Source organism: Penicillium rubens (genome assembly GCF_028828025.1).
Source record: "Penicillium rubens strain IBT 27055 chromosome Unknown utg000001l_segment0_segment0, whole genome shotgun sequence".
In the NCBI taxonomy this organism is placed as follows: domain Eukaryota; kingdom Fungi; phylum Ascomycota; class Eurotiomycetes; order Eurotiales; family Aspergillaceae; genus Penicillium; species Penicillium rubens.
This window is the reverse complement of record NW_026890599.1, coordinates 4696671-4715979: the sequence shown is the minus strand read 5'-3', so window position 1 is coordinate 4715979 and position 19309 is coordinate 4696671. Positions and strand designations below refer to the sequence as shown.

Genomic DNA, 19309 nt, shown 5'->3' with positions numbered 1-19309 from the left:
TTGTTTCTTTCTTTGCCCCATTTTATATTGTTCTCCTTTTCCTCCCCTTTTTTCTATTTTTTGGCTTTTTCTTTTTGGCTCGCTTGTATGTCCAATGTTCAAAAACGGCGCTCATTTTTTAGTTTGGTTATGAGTGTCAATGTATTGGTTTGATGGACTCTTATGTCCCTGGTTTTGGCTTGTCAATGTTAAAGTCGTAGGATTAGGTTCATTATAGGGAGATGTAGTGTTCTAGGGTCATGAATGCTGATGATGATCAACTCTGATGGCGAACTTAGGGTTTATGTCGAAGCCTTAGTCCTCTTAGATTTAGGCTTTGTCCCCTTCCGAGCGCCAACAGCAGCAAATGCTTCCTCAGGAGGCTCATCATCGACACCACGCTTCTTCCCAGGCTGCGCATACTTCTCCTCCAAACGAGCAAGGAAGCCCGCACCACGATCCTGCTGGCGCTTAGTGATAATAGCCAAAAGATCATCCTCATTCGCCGCAGCCTTCGAGCTCTTCGTCGCAGCCCCAGCCTTCTTCTTCTTCTTATCCTCAATCTCCTTCCCCAGCTTCTCCGCCTCCCGCGCCTCCTTCTGCGCCTTCTTCACACGCTGCTGCTTCTTCTTCTCGGGCTCTTTGGAATATCGGTCAAAATCCTCTACTTCCCCATCCGCAATGGCCCGGTCAATGATACCGCGGAACCGTTCATCGTCGTCTAGTACATTAGACAACATCACGGTATCGTAGATGGCATCCATGTTGCCCTCATGCGTCTCATACGCGGCGAGCAGATCCTTTCTCTCCTCTTCTGAGTTTTGGTATTTCTTCTGGAAGTCCGAGATCGCCCGTGAGTCGAGCATCGCTGACAGCTGTTCGCGGTAGAAGTCCATCCAGTTGAAGTCGCCATCTTCGCCGAAGGCTTCGTCCGTGCTGCCGGTCCGGTCGTACACATCTCGTCGGCGGGAATCAGAGAGTACACCGTATGCCAATGCAATTCGTTGGAACTTTGCGTTGGCGTCTGCGCGGGCTTCTTCGCTCACTTTGTCTGCTCTTGAGGTTAGTATATTGGATGTTTTCGGACCTGCGTGAGTTTGCATACCAGGATGGTTTCTCAGAGCGCTCTTTCTGTAGGCAGTTTTGATGGCTTCTGGGGTTGCATCCGATGCAACGCCTAGGATCTTATAGAGGTCTTCCTCAACAGACGGCATTTCCTCGTCTGAGGCATGGCTTTCAGGTTTCGCGTCTTTCGCCATTGCTAGCTTTCGATGGTGCGATATGTGTTCTTGGGTTGCTTCAGCACCAGAGGAAGAACAGAGTGCAATTTAGATATATTACACCGAGCTGGGACTTAATAGATAAAAGACCAATAGGAGTGGTCACTTCACTAGCGTAGGGTTGTAGGAACGGAACGCGATTTAGACGCGACGGGGCCATTTCGTCATTTTGCTGCTGCTCCCCGCCTTGCCAACCAACCCACTTACAAGCAACTCCGAGCTCATCGACAGCGCCACTTCACCCTCGTCGGATTTCAAGAGCTGCAGAGATTATCCAGTTCCAATCCAAAGTCAAATTCTACATCTAAAACAACAAACTTACCCATCCCGCTCTCACACCGAACATTGAACCCAAACCGCAATTGACATCACTCACCATGACGACAAACACCTCCCCCCACATACCCTACATAAAGCAATGCCTCTCCCTAGCGGAGAAATCACCTCCAAGACCGACCAACTTCCGAGTTGGCGCAGTCCTGCTATCCCGCAAAGACAACGACCCCACCTTCACAGACGACCGGATCCTCTCGACGGGGTACACAATGGAGCTCGCGGGCAACACACACGCAGAGCAATGCTGCTTCGCCAACTACGCCGCAGTGCACAAAGTCCCCGACGACCAAGTCGGCGAAGTCCTGCCCGTCGAGCCAGGCCGCAAACTCGTCATGTACGTCACGATGGAGCCATGCGGGAAGCGACTGTCTGGGAATGCGCCGTGTGTACAGCGCATCACGCGGACGACGGAAGGCGGGCGAGAGGGAATTCATAAGGTTTATTTTGGGGTTAAGGAGCCTGGCACGTTTGTTGGCGAGTCTGAGGGGTGTCGGATGTTGACTCAGGCGGGCATTGAGTGGGAGCATGTTGGTGGGTTGGAGAAGGAGATATTGACTGTTGCTTTTGCGGGGCATGAGAATGCGGAGGAGGAGGTTAGAGCTGCATTGGGGAAGAAGGAGACTAATGTTGATGATGTTAGTGCCGAGGAGAGGAGGAGGCAGGAGGCCATGCCAAGGAATCCGATGAAGAGAATGATGGAGGGGGATGAGCATATCTATCTATAGAGACTGTGGTATGGTATTAAAAGATGGCACGGGAATCAGCAATTATATGCTCCAGTGCCATTATGGACTGGTTGAAGGTCCTAATGAGATGACGACGTAGAATGTCAAGAGGTATGAGTAAATCAATCGAATTATCTTGAGGTCGTCGAGATACACTCTATATCTTCGCAACATGCAGACTCGAAATATTTCAAGTTCCAGCAAGCAGACACGAAATGACGCGCCCCGCGACCTTATATACAACCACGTGACGTCAACCCGACCTTCACCTGGGCAACACTTCCAGCTTCCAGTTCATAATACAACTCTTATATCTTTTATCTTTTGGACACTTCAAAACAGAAAAGCCCGAGAAAAAGATGAACCAATGGCAACGGTCAGCAATGAGAGCCTCGTATTCTACCCCGCGTTCTGCTTCAAGGCGTCACCAACGCACTTTACCTGGGTGAAAATGGGAGCGGCCGATGTGCATCGGCTCCGAAAATCGAATGACTTTGTTGGTATGTTATTTCTTTTTCCAAGTTAGCTACCATTTCTTTGTTTCCCCTGGAGATCGACGCGCGTAGCGCCTATGTGCATATTACCCGTGAAGATGTTCATTTGATATCTTCCACTAGACTGTCTATACTTCATTTTCATTATACCCGAGCTTTCCACACTTATTCCAATGGCCTCTGTCATGCTTTTCCAATATATCGCAAACATGTTCTGTCTTTCTATTACCCAATAGCTCCCTTCCCATCCAACCACAGCCAAGCCTATCTATGCACAAAAACCACATACTAACAATCCCCCAGGCCAAAACATCTTCTTCTACAACAACCACCCAATCCAATTCGTTAGCCTAGTAGGCATAATAGTGGCGCGAACTGACATCCCACGGCGCACAATCCTAACACTAGACGACAGTAGCGGCGCAACAATCGACATAGCCGTACTAAAAAAGGAGACACCAAAACCCAGCACCACTAGCCAGCCCACACCTACCGCAAGCTCAGAAAACCCAGAATGGTCCTCATTCACCCTCACAGCACCAACAGCCACCAGCCTCACCCAAACAACACACATAACCTCCAAAGACCACGACGAGATAGACATATCCGCTCTCCAACCAGGAACGCTAGTCCGAGTAAAGGGGACACTATCAATGTTCCGCTCACGGATGCAATTACATCTCGAGCGGTTCTGGCTCGTGCGCGATACGAACGCCGAAATGCAGTTCCTGGATGCCCGCCTGCGGTTCCTTATTGAGGTCTTGTCTGTGCCATGGGTGTTGACTGATGAGGAGATTGAGACGCTGCGCAATGATGCTGAGAGGTGTGATGAGCGCGCGTTGGAGGATAAGAGACGTGTGGAGAGGGCTGCGAGGAAGAAGATTGAGCGTGAGGAGAGACATGCTAGAGCTATTGCGCGTCGATATGAGAAGGAGGAGAATGAGAGGGAGAGGGAGCTTAGGAAGATTAGAGAGGATGGGGAGAGGCTTATGAGGAAGTTTGGATTTGGGTCGGGGTAAGATGGATTCGACTTGCATACTCGCTGCACATTTTCATTCCCGACGCTATTGATGAAATTATAATTCATATGCACCCCGAACAGCACAAAACGTCAACGTCAATTCATGAATTATGAGATATGTATCATCAGTCATGCACAACCCCAGAACAAGGGGTATATTTGTATCCATGCAACGCCGAGCTTAAAAAAAAATCAGGATCAAGACCAAAGGTCGAGACTGAGAGCCAGAAGAACAGAAAAATTACCCTGACATGCAATGATCTCCAAAAAGGAAACCAAAGAACCCAAAACATAAAGCAAATATACCTCAGCGGTAATACTTGTCATACTTATCATACCAAGACCCAGACCCCCCAGGCTGCGCACTCCCACGATAATACTCCTCATCACCACCCCAACTACCATGATCATACCTGCGCCCATCATCCTCGGGCAGATTCGCAGTGGGCGACTCGCTATGCCACAAATCAGACGCCGACAGCCCCGCATATCTAGACGAATGGTCGCGACCATGCAAATCACTCTCTGAATGTCTATAGTCACCACCACCACCGCGGTGGTTTACACTCGGCGACGAGCTACGGAGGTCATGCGGGAACCGCTTATCAGCAGAATGACCAGATCCCGAGCGTGAGAAGTGCGGGTCGCGGTCATAGGACTCAGACATGCGGTATGCTTGAGTGGATCCCGACGGTCCCTTGTAGGCAGGGTCGGAAGGCTGGGCCGTTGAGAAGGAGCCCGCGTGGCTACGGCTCGGTGCGGAGCCGTCGTAGACTTTGCCGCCACCTGGATTTGCGGTGTAGGGCTTGCGTTCGCGCTCGATTGGCACAGACGGGGCGGGCTCATCTTCCTCGTCATCTGTGACCGCCGAGGCGGGTCTTGGTCGGGATCGTTCAGTTGGTCTTGGGATTGAGTCTGCGGGACACGGTCGGCCTCGCTCGTATGAGTGGCTTCGCTCTGTGGGTGATGCGGTTGTGGTGGATGATCGGGTTGGTCGGGGGCCGGATTGGTTGCGTTCTTCGGCGGTGATGTATGGTAGATCGACACCGCAATGGATCATCATGCGGTCCTCGATGTCTTCTCTGATTTCGATGTCGCCGATTTCTGGGAAGAGGCGGCGTGGGATTTCCTTTGGGAAGCGCTCTTTCTTGTCGTCTGGGTTGTTGATGGGCATGTTGAGGACTGCTTTTTGGAGCCGCTCGTATTCGCGCCCTGGGTTCGCGAGGATCATCAAGGTTTCCCAGGTCTCGAAGCCTTTGGGGGTTAGGCCTGGGATATCTGGACGTTTTTCTACATCGTCTTGAATGAGATGGTGTTCGACTTTGATTTCGCGGAATAGTCGGGATATCGAAGACGTGCGATCGTCGAAGATGTCTAAATATTTTGTCAGAATATGGCCATGCCAATGAACCGGTCAGACCACCGACCTTGCCATGGATAAGGATCATTCGGATCATGAGTATCACGATAGAACTTTTGCAACTTGTGAGGGGGAATGACAATAGTGTTTCCCGGTGGATAGTCCTCAATCTACTCAAGTTAGCCATCAAGATCCGTAGTATAACAGAACAGACAAAAGTCCACATACCAGATGAACCGCAATCCCCCTTAAGAATTGACCAAGCCTGTTCGTCGCTTTACCCTCCTCAAACAATTTCCCCCAAATCCGCTCCAAAGTAGTCATCTCCATAACGGTAGCGTCCCGGTCCGGAGGTTTCGGACGCTCCGCCTTATGGTGGCTATGATGACTCCGATCACTATTCTCACTCGATATCGAGCCACGTCTATTTGCAAGGGGATCGCTTGTAGGTCTGGGGCTCAGGCGACTATCGCTAGTGTAAGCGGAGGGGACGTTTGGCTGGAAATTCCCGGCATGGATGTTGTCGGAGGCCGAACTGGGCGGGGGGATTGAGCTGCTTCGCTGCGGGGACTCTGCATGCGGCCGCAATGAACTGTCCGTTTGCCATGGTGGCTGCTGTGATTGGGAACGGGGCGGGGGCGCACCAGATCCTTGTAGGTTGTCTAACCCAGTTGTCTTGAGTTGTTGTATCACTGTTGCTGTGATTTGCGATAGAACTTCTGGGGACAGATAGTCTGTGGAGCCACTATTGTGGAATGCAGAGCTCACTGCGTTGTTTATGTGCCCGGTGTTCATGTTTGGGGAGGAGCGCTGGGGTTCTGGGTAGTTGTATGCTTCTGAGGCTGGGTTTGGGGCCGGCGAGCCAGTCCGCGGCACCTGTGGCTGCGGCATATTCAAGTAGGCTGGTTCGTTGTAGGATGGATATGGAGGGGTTGGCGAATACCCATGTCCGTTTGGGTCTGGGTTCATTTGGCCCGTTTGGTATGTATTCCTCGCATAATTTCCATTGTAGGCCATACGGGGGTTCGGATGATTAGATGTGGCTGGGCTGTTCTCCTTGAGCAAAGACGTGTAAATTTTTCCTTGCAAATGGGTAACTGATTTGGAGGGAAGTTCTAGAAAGAAAGGTGTAGGAGAATCACAGAATTACCAATAAATTATGGCGGAGGGGCTAGTGGGGGGGCAAGTGAAACGTTGTGGCGATTGGCGATCACATCGTCACTAAGAGGCGGATTTAAGATTGGTTCTCTTTGTACTCCCTCGACGTCACATTATGCGGTCGCCTGTTAATATATTAGCCATTTGTTATATTAGAGTCCCACAGATGTTCTGTCATATCGCTATACTATACTGGGTCAGAGCAACGCGATTGGCAGAACGGAGCATGCATCTGGCAATGCATAGCAACCACTAGGTTTTACATGCATCTTCCATGCGGTATGTGCATAATAGTTCTCTTGCACCTATCAGAGTTGTGAATGACACTATTTCAAAAGATTGAGCTATGTCATTGCCAGCTGTCGGCCCGGATCCGACGGTTAGGGCTCTGATCTACTATTCTAGTTGTAAGGGCTGCCAATATATTCTGTAGGACTGCCCTCTTCTCGTCTATGCTCACATTATGATCTGATGCCATTATTCTAACAGAACCCCAGTTTATCAGAAACTACGAATGCAAGGCCTTGAGGGGTTGGTCAGTTTGTCATTGCTCTTACAACCTTTCCAATGACCAAAAATAGATGGGACATTCCGCAACGATTATTATGTTGTATATTGTATACATAGTAGTAATAATGCATATGAACTCGAACTACGATTTACCTATTTATAGTAGTGGGGTCGACGGAACCACCGATGTCATTACCATGGCACTGTTGTCTCCCGACCCATGGGCATTCAAAGGGGAAATAAACCTCAAACGTTGGAAGTACACTTGGATTGGTATCCGGGCCTTCATAAAACATACCCTAGGATCCTAGAAAAGAAAGCAAAAAGAAAGAAAAAACAGCGTAGGTAGGGTTATATCAGGCGCGGACTTTTGAGTCCGCCCCACCCTGTAGATAAAAGCCCCCGGCAATCAGAATATCAATCAGAATATGAAAAGGGTTGCCTGTAGAACATGCATCAGGCACAGGGCTGGAATACTAGAAACTCACGTCGCCCTAGCAAAGAGCAACCTTGGAAGTAAGAAGCGTCTAGATCCATAGGAAACATCATGCGCAGACACAGGAGATAAAAATGTGTGGACGCAAGAGAATCCGGAGTATTACAAAGATGGAAAAAGAAGAAGAAGAGAGCAAGCCGTCGAACGCAACGCTAGGCTGCGCCTAGCAGCCAAAGTGCTCATAGAAGCTTCCTCAATCATAAAACGGGGGCTGTCTGTAGAAAACGCACCGGCACGATGTTGGAAACAATTAAAGAAACCTTCCTCCCTTCCAAGGAGCGCCATCATCTACCTTGCGAGTACCGGGTGCCCAACCTGGGGCGGGCTCGGGGTCGGGAACAGGCTCCCGGTGAGGCTTGTGCGCCTATATGATGCGAAGTTTCGTTAAAAGTTCATTCAGAGCGATAGGACTTTTGTCAAATTGAAGTCACCCACCTTGACCTTTACAAACCCGCTCCTGTTCCCACTGCCATCACTATCCGTAGAATCATCCTGCAGAATGAGAGCTGTTTCGACACTCTGCTCCAAGAATTCCTACAGTAAAAGTACATGCATAAGTAACGAAGGCTTGGTCATAGCTGATGTAGTTCTTGTCACTTACCGGCTGACTCGTAGAGCTCAAGAGATCGGGGGACTCGGGGTGTCCCACAGACCCAGAGAGAGCCACGGATCCAGACCGACCCGCAGACTCAGAGTTGAGCTCCTCATCCTCATCCTCTCCCTCTCCCTTATCCTCAACAACAGTTTTGTCCTTGATTGCAAGAGGTTTATCGGCAGGATCGAGGGACATCTGGTAGTTCATGCAAGGCTGGCAGATCTATTGAGATCGATCAAGCGTTAGAGACAGTAAAAGTGCATGGATCGAGAAAAAAGCATACCGGATTCTCACGATTCCGTTGGTTTCTGGCAAACTGGTCGATGGCACGATAGTGGCCGCAACGATGACACAGCTCTTCGCAGACCTGAGCATTCGTGCATGGGCTACACTTAGCAACCTGCTGGTCACGAATGTTATTGTAGCCAAGCTGGAACATTGCCTGGCGGAGATAGCTCAGTTGATTGTTCGAGTACTGAGACTTCGGGCGACGCCGCTTGCAGACGCAACATTTGATTCTATGATGGTGAGAACATGAAGACCAAGACGGATGAATATACTGACTCGCTTGGAATAGGCATTCGGTCCACACTGTCGATATTTTGTTAGCGACCATTTTGCTAAAGGGGGCTTTTATTAACTGACGCTTCTCTCATTTCCGGGGTGTATCCCCGGGCAAACGGACTCATTGGGGGCCGTCCTCGCCGCTGAGGCATGGTCAGGATGGTGGTATTTCAGGAAGACAAACGAACCAAGTAAAAAATGGCATAAGTTGCAGGATACTACACCGAGTGGATGTAGTAGCCGAACGTCCACGGGTGGGTGTGGAAGAGAAAACGAGAGGGAGGGCAACAGTTGATTTATATTGGCCGAGACAGGCACAATAGGGAAACTGCGTGGGTTGCTCTTTCCGAAAGTGAGGGCTTTGGGCTGGCCACTTCAATCACCTCAAATTTGCTTTGCCATCATGACCGTTGTTTTGTTTGCTCTTTTGGCTTTAACAAGAAGAGCTGAGGCCATAAAAGTGGGAATGATACCAAGAAAAGAGGGCTACTTCATGGTATTATTGTCACTTCTGAAGTAGATATATAATGGCTGAACACACAGCTGAGTAGGTAGATACATCAGACGCTGCACATCAAAGCCATCATTAATCAAAGAACTCAAAGAGCATCGTGTTCTAGAAGCAAACACACAGCATAATCGAGGCTATCTTGGATGCTAGCTTTATTTCTGAGTAGGGCAATAACAGGGAAAGTAAAAAGCCTCTTGCAAAACCTTCAAAAAAGGAGCAACGCTATATCAAATAGCATCTCGTCACCGCACTTCGGACACTCTCCACTATATTCTATATTTCATGGTTACTTCTTATCCTTCTAGCCACAACACCAATGAAGGTGGCGTGAGGGAAGAAGGACGGAGCTATACACAAAGACATCCAAAAACACTAGAAACACCATTGAAAAAGATATGACAAGGCCACATAAGCCACCATTATTCTGAAGTCTTGGTATTATATTTTAGCTACGGAGTAGACGGCAAACATAAAGCATGGTTAATCAAGGCTGCGCACTTTAGACATTATTAAGTTTATTCCTTATTAGGCAACAACAGCGACAGTACGGAGTAAAAAAAAAAAGCCTCTTGCAAAACATTCAAAAAGGAGTAACATTAAATCAATCAGCATTTGAAACCACTCTATTTCATTTCCAGAAAACCATAGAAGAAGCGGAGCAAGCCCCCGAATAGAAGCATAATTGATTGCCTTTACATACAACATAGGGGCATCCCCCAATCTCGACAGGGGCTAGTTTCAAACCCAACCGGACCACGGACATTAGTTCCCAGAGTGATGGGATAAGCTAGTTAGGTATGACACACATAGGGATCCAGCCTGGGCAGGGGCAGGGTAGGGAGGAGGGGCATCTGTCACTTCACAATGGAGATATATTACTGTGGTACGCAAGAAGCCGCGGCCGCCTTAGCTGGCGATCTAAATATACCCAGAGGCAAATTTGAATGCGAAGAAAATCATTGAATGACACGCAGTAAGTGGCACTGCCACTGTGTACTCCGTACGCTAGGTAGCATTGAGGGCTAGTGCTAATTGACCCTGAAAGTGAAAGTCTGTCTGTTGGTGTACGGAGTATTGTACTGTAGACACCTTCCCGATGCGCCAAAGCTTCATATAAAATCTAAGGTTACTGGAGGGACAGTGGGACCACTCTAATGAAAACAATTCAACTACGGAGTACGGAGTACCGAGGGCCAATTCAAACTAGTTTAGGCCCGTCCTCGTGCGCAGTTGGGACGGATAATCTACGGACTCAGATCTGACAGTCCCAGCGATCAAGGGGGTGTCCTTCCCGCGGCTTCCACGGATTCTGGAAATTCACGCACAGCCATTTCGGCGTTTGGAGTGGGCCGAGGAGATTTAGTGTCGAAGGTAGTGTGGTAAGTTGAAGGTCTAAATCTCGAAATTGGTAATTCGCCAACGGTCGCTAGGAAGGTTCAGAGGAAGTTCGGGATGAACATCCGGGTGGTCGTGTGTTCGTCGTTGGTCAGCTTGTTTAGTCTTCGGAGGAGGAGGTTGCTGTTAGGGGGGCAACGAGGCAAGAGATTGGCCAAGGCGGATTTGTCCCCCAACAAGCTCTCGTTTTATGGAGTCTAAGGTCTAGGCAATAATCACCCCATCTGAAGGCAAGATAACCATTCGGGAACCGTTGACGAGCAATTAACCTGAATATTCGGTGATCACGTTGCCAGGAACCGCCTTCTCGAAGGCCGAAGGAACACGGCGGCGCCTCCCGGCAGACTGGGAAGCAAATAGTTTCCTTTCCCAAGTGGCGACACTGTGATCCTCCCCCTATAGCGGCCCTTCGCGGGTAGCTGGGACTGGTCTAGATGAGGCCCACCGTGGAGCATTCCGTAGTCCCCCGAACCGACGGTGCGAGACTAGGCAATTGTGAGGGATAAGAAGGCGTCGTCATAGGCACAACGACTGGAGAAAGTGGGCTGTCTTTGGTGACGGGGCCAATGGCATTGTTGGCGCATAGACTCCATCGGACTACTGATCTTTGGTCCGTGATGATTGGCTTGTGCTTGGTGCGCGTGGAGCAACAGGCCCACTGGGCGAATCACAGACTCGAAAGTGGGAGAAAGTGGAATCTGCTTTGAGAAATGTCTTCTGGTATTGTACTCCGTACAATTCATCTGGTATATTATTGTATGTTGTACACGGTGTGTACTCCACGTCCCGTAGTTTCTCCGAATGGTAATAAAATTGTGCGGTCTAGAGGAAAAAATAAATATAAATATAAATAAATAAATAAATAGTGAAAAAGTGAATTGGCCCACTCAATGCGAACCTTGGTTTCCTTTCGGTACGGCCCTTAGATTTGCGTACCACGTTATGTACCAGAAATTCGGAATTCGAGAGATCGGATCAGGGGCGAACATTAACAGTGGATGTGATGAGTTGATAAACTGGAATAGACTACGGAGTAATTAGATACTCCTCAAATCAGCCTCGCAAAGTCCAAATGAAATTAGGATCCGTGAGCCATAACGGTTGCCCCAGGGTTCGTTCCTCTGACAGGTGCATTCCATCCCGCTTCCTGCAGGTAATTACATCGCTTTACTCCATACTCTGTGTGTAAGAGTAGGGGCCCATCTCTGTGTTGTCGGGACCACGAACATCCCTTAGCTCTGAAGTTAGTGGAGAAACTGGAATGACGCGGTTAGAGACTTCCCACAAAGTGGCTGTAATGGGCTTGGTTTATGATCCTACTGTCACAACTTTGATTAGAGTTGATTGGAGTCTGTTAGACCATATCCTGATACGATGTCCGAGACTCTCTAAGTTTGAAATACGCCAATACAAATGGCATCCATGGCAACAGACACTAAGACGCGAATCTTTGAGACGGGATTCTTAACAAAGAAACCCGAGTCGACAAGTGAATCCAACACTGTTCCCAATCGGAAACGGCTGGGGAAAAAGCCCGTCAATGATCTCCCAAGCATACGGGGCCCAGGCCCGTGTACCTTTGAACAAAGAGAAAAGAGAACCCATCATATGCAACTCCCAGCCCATCGCGGCTTAAGTCGACCCTGCCTTTCTATCCCGCGAACCTTTCCGTCCGGCCGCGAACCTAATTTGCCAATTCCCTTCCACATGGCCGTGCCAGAAACTTACCCCGGTATGTGATTGGCCTCAACCGGTCAGAGGATCAGTCAGAAAAGAGACAGCTAGATACCTCCCCTCTCCAGAGCTCGGATGCATTAGGAGATCAGGTGGCGGAAAACAAAATGAGGCGCAGGATGTCCGGTCAACCAATGTCAACCAAATTTTAAGAAGCCAACACGAACTACCCCGTATGTTGTATGTTGTAGGCGCACTGAAACAGGGATGGACCGTTCGCAGCCAAATAATAAGACAGCCGGTGCTCTACTATCCGTGCGAAAACGCGACTGGCAGAGGGCAGAACTCCGAAGGTAGGACATGACATAACGAACTTGAGATGGCGAGGGAAAGGATTCTCCTTGCTGTTCTCACCCATTCTGCGAGCTGTGTCTGCGGTAGTACATCTTACATCGTACATCGTACATCTGGTACATCAACGGAGAACCAAGTACATCTCCGCTGGAAGTGACTCGTACAAAATACGGGGTAACCAAGGTGATCAGAGTGTACTTTTGTGTCAAAGTCAAGATGAGATGTCTTTGTTTGTAACTGGACTTGGGAATATTAGAGTATGTTAGTCCTAGAGTGATAGTTCGAGGCAACCAATTCCAAAGCTCGAGTCAAATAAATTACCACCGCGGCCCAACCCCTTCTGACACGCCTCAAACCGTGCAGACTAGGGCTGCGTGGGCAACGGTTACAGGCTGCACACAATTATTGTATGCCCAACCTTCTCAATTATTAGGCGCCGTGCATCCACAGCAGTCAGATGATAAATACACTGAGGGAATTACTCTATATACAGATGTGATAAGCATATAGGGTTTGTTATATGATATGTAAGTACTTGGTAATACTATCTCTGTAGTTAAAATGGTACGTCGTATGAGTACTCCGTACTATTTATTTAATTATTTCAAGTCTCAGACGTTGTCTCTTTTTTCTTTCAAAGTGGAAGTGTTTTTGGGCAGAGTTGTATGGTAAAATTGAAAATAAGGTACCCGTTCCCACAATGAATGTCCCATTGGTTGAGACGGGATCAACCCGTTATTTGGGGTTTTAGCTGGTTTCGGTTGGTTTATTTGGTTTTATTTTGGAATTTTCTGTTTGGTTTATTTTTGTAAATTAGTTTATTTTCTTTTTTCTGTATAATTCCATAATTCCATAATTTCATAATTTCAGTATTGCAGAGTATTCAGATTTCTCATACCGAAAGGACCCAGAACCCCCCCCTCTCCTCTCTATGCGCCTGCGATGTCTCTTTTACATATTCCCTCTCCCTGTGCTTCTTTATTCTTATTATTCTTCTACTCTGAATACTTCTAAGTTTTTTATTCTTCTCCTATATACATTCCAAGTGACCTCACATATTCCAAGTATTTCGCCACGGTGGACTGATCTGCAACGACCTAAAGTCGTTAATTTACCGTCTCCACGTCCCCGTTTAGGAGCTCGAGCTGTCACCGCGTCAGGGGCTCACCCTCGGTCCTCCGATCCCTCCAGTTTCCACCAGGACGGGTCTCCTCCTATTCTGGATTTTCCTTTTTATTGCATCGTGCCCGGTCCTCAGTCCTTCCAGATCGCCCACTACATGACCACCGTCATTCCCCCTCCAACTATCTCGTCACTCCTTACTTTTCCGTCAATGGGAACCCAATCGTCTGGCTCGAACTAATTCTCGGAACATGATCACCTGCTGCAATTGATATTCCCATATACATACACACTCACTCGGGGATACTGCGAAACTTTCCCCTCTACATAATTGTATGAACCGCCTGATCTTCCGAGAATGTCGGGAAACTGACCTGAACCCCCCTTAGAACCCCTCCTCCACATTCCTCTCTCGATCTGCTGGCAGACCTGAAGAGACATCAATATGACCGTCACATATGATACACCCACCCGGGGGTCACATACCTCCATGGCAACCCTCGAGGACCGCTTCGAAGTTATCAAGGAGATTGGTGATGGAAGCTTCGGTAGTGTTGCCGTCGCACGCGTTCGGACCGCCGGTGCTCATGTCGCTCGCAGAGGCACTATGGTATGGAGCAGCAAGATTGGTGGTGTTTTGTGCTTTCCACTGACTCATCGGCTAGGTTGCGATCAAAACGATGAAGAAGACCTTTGATTCCTTAGGTCCATGTCTAGACCTGCGAGAGGTCATCTTCCTCCGAACATTACCCATTCACCCCCACCTAGTCCCTGCCCTCGACATCTTTCTCGACCCCCTCTCCCGGAAGCTTCACATCTGCATGGAATACATGGATGGCAACTTATATCAGTTGATGAAAGCCCGTGACCACAAATACTTCGAAGGCAAGCACGTCAAGAGTATCCTTTACCAGATCTTGTCCGGTCTGGACCACATCCACGCACACCACTTCTTCCACCGCGATATTAAGCCCGAAAACATTCTCGTCTCAACCTCCGCCCCCAATGATTCCGCTTTCAGCCGCTACTCTAACCTTGTCACCCCTCCCTCCACTCCTCCTGTCTACACTGTGAAGATCGCCGACTTCGGTCTTGCGCGTGAAACCCACTCCAAACAACCATACACCACATATGTCTCCACGCGCTGGTACCGCGCACCTGAAGTGCTTCTCCGAGCAGGAGAATATTCGGCCCCAGTCGACATGTGGGCAATGGGTGCCATGGCAGTTGAGATTGCCACGTTAAAGCCCCTATTCCCAGGAGGCAACGAGGTAGATCAAGTTTGGCGTGTTTGTGAGATCATGGGTAGCCCAGGGAACTGGTACAGCAAGTCGGGCGCCAAGATCGGTGGTGGTGAATGGCGTGAGGGATCACGCCTGGCTCACAAGCTCGGTTTCACATTCCCAAAGATGGCACCACACGCGATGGAATCCGTGCTTCAGCCCCCGATGTGGCCCGCAGCATTTAGCGAGTTTGTCACCTGGTGTCTCATGTGGGACCCTAAGAACCGCCCGACGTCTACACAGGCGCTTAACCATGAGTACTTCGCCGATGCGGTTGATCCGGTGCGGCCCAAGTCCTCTACTTCGTCGAGATTGCTGGGTCGCAAGCAGTCCGAGAAGAGCTTCCGGTCACCAAATCTTACCCCGGGTGACTCTCCTACATTGTCTTCTAAGCCTTCGTGGTTCCGGAGATCATTGATTGTTCGGTCGGACAGCCCTGTACCTGCTGCAGAGGATAGCCCCGCCCGTCCATCAGCTGTTACTCATGTCACTGTGCCCGAGATCCAGCCTGTCAAGCCGCGGCCCGCGCAACCTAAGCGGGCTACCTGGGCAAACGGTGCACCAATGCCAATCCTTCCTTCTATCCGCCCTGTCTCCCCTCTCTCCAACTCCGTTACAGCCCAGGCGAATGCCACTTTGGCACACAGCGAGGCTTCCAAGGCCTCCGACACATCAGCTACCTCAAAGATTGGTCGTCAGTTATCCCTCAACTCCCATGGGAATCACTACTCGGACCAGAATCGCCAAGAGGCTGAAAGGATGCTCAACGGTTCCGGGACCAACACTCCAACCACAAAGGAGAGTTTCTTTTCGCACCTGCGCAAGCGCGCCCGCAGATTGTCTGGACGAAACCAAGCAGCCCCAGCTGATGACGTCGAGGCTAACGCGGGTTGCATCCCTTGGTCGAACCGTTCATCAGTGGCTCTGGATGGGCCCACTAGTGAGCCAAAGCAAGGTTCTGACTTGACCGAGCTGGACAAGGCTCTTCAATCTGTCAAGTACTCATTGGACTCGTCCACACTGAGCAACGTCCCGGTGCACTTGAACAATTCTGCTGACAGCCAAACCAAGCGTCAGTCAATGCCCCAGGTCACCAGCAACAACGCTGCTCCTATCTCTAGCAGGACTCGCCGTGCTATGCAGATGTCTACCCACCCGGTTCACCGGTACGAGACTCCTGAAGAGGAAGATGAGCTGCTTGATGAGGTGTTGCACTCTGCCAGCAAAGCGGCTAGGCGCCTGGCTCAGACTCAGTCAATAGCTGCCGACTCGCACAGTGGTGCTCGCAACTCGCGTGTACTGCAGAACCCGTATCCTACGCCGTCACCCACGGCCAAGGACAGTGCCACGTTCGGCCAACAATCGACACCTAGCAAGTTGAACATTCACAAGATTGATCCGGCGGCCCCAAACCGCCACTGGCCCACCCCCCTTACGAGGAGGCCGAGTATCACAACAAGAAATCCGACTACTTCTCTCGTGGGTCTAACTTTATCTAAGTGTACCACATCACATCCTTTTGAGTTGCGACAGGCACAAAAATTTGGCAAAATTGCGCAACAACGGAACAAACACCGAGCAACTTACATAGCTCAAGGCGTATGGATTGGGATATATTCTTTTTCATTTTCATCACAAGGTCTGGCCATTTCAGAGGGTGTTTTGTCATTTTCTTTTTACATATGGGCATTGGGCTTTCGCCCTCTTTGCGAGTTTCTCATTTCCCCAACATTCATACCCCTACAGCCCTTTTATAGATGGATCCGGGCATCGTTTCTTTTTTCCTTTTCATGGAGTCCTTTCGTTTATCGTTTACCAGGGGCGTGATTTCTTTCCTTGACGTTTGATACCACATGCGCAAGTCGCATCATATACCGCATTTCCATCTACCTTGTTAGGTATTCCTCACCTTCTCTTCGTCCGATGTGTCTGATATCGGATCTGCACATTTGCATCTCCTTCTCGATGAATATTGCGCTCTTTTTCTTTTGTCTATACAATTTTCCCCCTCTCTCCCCCGCCTGTACATTGTCCGGCTACAGCCACTCCCATGTTTATTCTTCTTGTCTATCATTTTCTATCACTTATTTATCCCTGCATCTACATATTCCGTCATAGCCCTTCCTCCTGCCTCGATTTCTTGTATCATTTCCTCTCCCTCCCTTGGCGTGCTGGCTTGGATCCAGCCCGTTCTATACTCTTGTAATATACCTCCGTCTTTGGCTGTTGCGCCATGCCCATACATACATCTTACTACATATGCATTGAATCTACTCAAAATTTACTAATATTTTATTCTTGATGGATTTTTGTAAGCTTATTTAACATTTTCTCTCAAATTCGCCGTATTTCCTAACTGGTATGGGGAGCTGGTGGTGATGGAAAACAATAAACAGCTTGGGAAGGTGGTATTGTTCTGCTAAAAACTATAGTTTCAGCAGCAGAGAATTAAATATACAGCTAAAAACATGCTATTCTATCTCAAGGTTATGCAGTGAATGTGAAAATATCACATTGCATCTGTACTTCTCACATGGATGGATATCAACGGAACAACGATCATCCGTTGCAATCAAGATTTCCTGATTGAGACTGCTCTGCTCGACTCTAACAACTTTTTTTTCTGCTCAATTGCCCTCTAGCACAACCTCACCAGTCGAAACTAGACTGGCTATATAGCTTGGAATCCAGAGCACAAACGACTTGGCACACCCATCACGCGCTCCGGCAAGCACTTTCCACAAATCGCGGGCCGATCACCACAAAATCAAACTGCCCGCCAACAGCTACGAACTTAACCTCGCGCAACTGAGCTCCAGCTCTATCCCCGAAATAAAACAATCTATTTTCCTGCCACCTAACACATCAACACCAAACTCGCCAAAATGTCAAGTCAAAGACAAGCCTCTTCCGCCTCTCAAGTCCCCCACCTCTCACCCGCCGAACTCTCCTACCTCTACACCTCTCTCAGCCTCCCCAAGAACCCAATCCGGCCAGACGGCCGCTCACCCACACAATTCCGCCCTCTCTCCGCCGAGACCACTATCCTGCCTGGCACGAACGGCAGCGCGCGCATCGGGTTCGCAGACGGCACGCAAGCAATCGTCGGCGTGAAAGCGGAGGTCGAGAAGACTGTCCTCGCCGCCGATACGCTTGACTCACGCAGTCTAGCGCAGCATGGCGACGCACTGAACCGTGAGGGCGAAGAGGGCTCAGCCGCTGTGTCGGGACAGGGAGAGTGGGTGCAGATGTCGATCGAGATTCCCGGGTTTAGGGACGATGATGCCCTGCCTGTGTTTTTGAGTGAGATGATGCGGGAGAGTCTGGTTGGTTCTGTTGCTGGTGGGGATGTGGATGGTGCGAAGGAGATGGCCGGTGGGTTGAAGGGGAGGCTCGTTATTAACAAGCGGTGGCACTGGCGCTTGTATATTGATGTAAGTTTCTCAGAACGCTGTCTGCTTTTGGGGTTTATGGTTTTTGTTGCCGGTTTCAAAGGTATGATTTGAGCACTGCTAACATGTTATTTATAGGTCCTGCTCCTCTCTCAACCTCTCGCATACCCCCTCCCCCTCCTCTCGCTCACAACCCACCTCGCCCTCCTCAGCACTAAGCTACCAAAACTCAAGTCCACGGGCGAAGAAGATCCCTTCTTCGACGATGACTGGGCTGCCGCGGAGTATCTCTACCCCCGCTCCAATACCTCCGACCCTTCTCTCTCCGCCGCACCATCATACCCTGTCCGCCCACCTGTAACGCTGCTCGTGATCGCCGTTGGTGAAAACGTCATCTTCGACCCCAATCGCGAAGAAATCGCCGTCGCAGACGCCGTCCTGGCCATCTCCGTTACGCGCAGCAGCGACTCCGAGACGTTGAAATTGCTATCGATCCGCTCGATCGATCCCCCCTCCCGTCTCACCCAGCCTGGTATCCCCAATTCCGAAAATGTGAACATGATTGGTGCTACTGCCGCGCCTGGCGAGGAGTCTGGTGGCCAGGAGGAGGTTGAGGGTGTCTGGCGTCCGCGCAGAGGTGGTGTTAAGCGCGGTGTCATTGCACGTATGGTCAAGACTGTCCTCGGCAAGGGCGGTGTTGGTGAGGAGGTTCTTGAGGGACTTGAGGGTGTTGAAGTGCAATGATTGTCTATTTTGATCCATATTTCATGGCCATGTATGAGTAATAAAGCACAGCATTACTTACGGTTGCGACATTGATATCTGAGTTAATATGTCGCTGCTGGTGGAGTTCGGAGAAAAAAGCGTCGTGTTTTGATTAAATCGTCCCTATTCATCGTTTCGATTGAAGCTGAGATAACTCTTCCTATCGTAGCTGGACTGAAAGCCACTGATGTACAAAATGGATTGAACACCATTTACACCAACGTCACTGCTGGTGTGGTCCCTCATATTGGACTACCCACAACCAAACCACATAGACAGTATATGTAGCATATGC

The 19309-nt window shown here is 49.5% G+C and overlaps 7 protein-coding genes across 7 annotated transcripts; 4 read left to right on the top strand and 3 right to left on the bottom strand.

The window, feature by feature from the left end:
• Nucleotides 1–281: 281 nt before the first annotated feature.
• N7525_001841 (DnaJ domain protein) lies at nucleotides 282–1238 on the bottom strand (the record flags this gene model as incomplete). The annotated part of the gene is made up of 2 exons (XM_002557507.2): nucleotides 282–1030; nucleotides 1085–1238. The coding sequence occupies 2 exons, from the start codon at nucleotides 1236–1238 to the stop codon at nucleotides 282–284; spliced, it is 903 nt and encodes a 300-aa protein (XP_002557553.1).
• Nucleotides 1239–1636: 398 nt separating this feature from the next.
• On the top strand, nucleotides 1637–2320 carry N7525_001840 (putative DRAP deaminase; the record flags this gene model as incomplete). The annotated part of the gene is made up of 1 exon (XM_002557508.1): nucleotides 1637–2320. One exon carries the CDS (start codon nucleotides 1637–1639, stop codon nucleotides 2318–2320), a length of 684 nt encoding a protein of 227 aa, XP_002557554.1.
• A 367-nt stretch (nucleotides 2321–2687) lies between these two features.
• Nucleotides 2688–3833, top strand: N7525_001839 (OB-fold domain-containing protein; the record flags this gene model as incomplete). The annotated part of the gene is made up of 2 exons (XM_002557509.1): nucleotides 2688–2820; nucleotides 3118–3833. 2 exons carry the CDS (start codon nucleotides 2688–2690, stop codon nucleotides 3831–3833), a joined length of 849 nt encoding a protein of 282 aa, XP_002557555.1.
• Nucleotides 3834–4142: 309 nt separating this feature from the next.
• On the bottom strand, nucleotides 4143–6212 carry N7525_001838 (uncharacterized protein; the record flags this gene model as incomplete). The annotated part of the gene is made up of 3 exons (XM_002557510.1): nucleotides 4143–5209; nucleotides 5263–5365; nucleotides 5424–6212. The coding sequence occupies 3 exons, from the start codon at nucleotides 6210–6212 to the stop codon at nucleotides 4143–4145; spliced, it is 1959 nt and encodes a 652-aa protein (XP_002557556.1).
• A 1397-nt stretch (nucleotides 6213–7609) lies between these two features.
• N7525_001837 (uncharacterized protein) lies at nucleotides 7610–8670 on the bottom strand (the record flags this gene model as incomplete). The annotated part of the gene is made up of 6 exons (XM_061212070.1): nucleotides 7610–7723; nucleotides 7795–7893; nucleotides 7961–8176; nucleotides 8238–8472; nucleotides 8519–8545; nucleotides 8600–8670. The coding sequence occupies 6 exons, from the start codon at nucleotides 8668–8670 to the stop codon at nucleotides 7610–7612; spliced, it is 762 nt and encodes a 253-aa protein (XP_061071296.1).
• A 5349-nt stretch (nucleotides 8671–14019) lies between these two features.
• On the top strand, nucleotides 14020–16380 carry N7525_001836 (serine/threonine-protein kinase; the record flags this gene model as incomplete). The annotated part of the gene is made up of 3 exons (XM_002557514.2): nucleotides 14020–14184; nucleotides 14240–16304; nucleotides 16358–16380. The coding sequence occupies 3 exons, from the start codon at nucleotides 14020–14022 to the stop codon at nucleotides 16378–16380; spliced, it is 2253 nt and encodes a 750-aa protein (XP_002557560.2).
• A 1362-nt stretch (nucleotides 16381–17742) lies between these two features.
• On the top strand, nucleotides 17743–18993 carry N7525_001835 (exosome non-catalytic core subunit RRP42; the record flags this gene model as incomplete). The annotated part of the gene is made up of 2 exons (XM_002557515.1): nucleotides 17743–18291; nucleotides 18388–18993. 2 exons carry the CDS (start codon nucleotides 17743–17745, stop codon nucleotides 18991–18993), a joined length of 1155 nt encoding a protein of 384 aa, XP_002557561.1.
• Nucleotides 18994–19309: the final 316 nt, after the last annotated feature.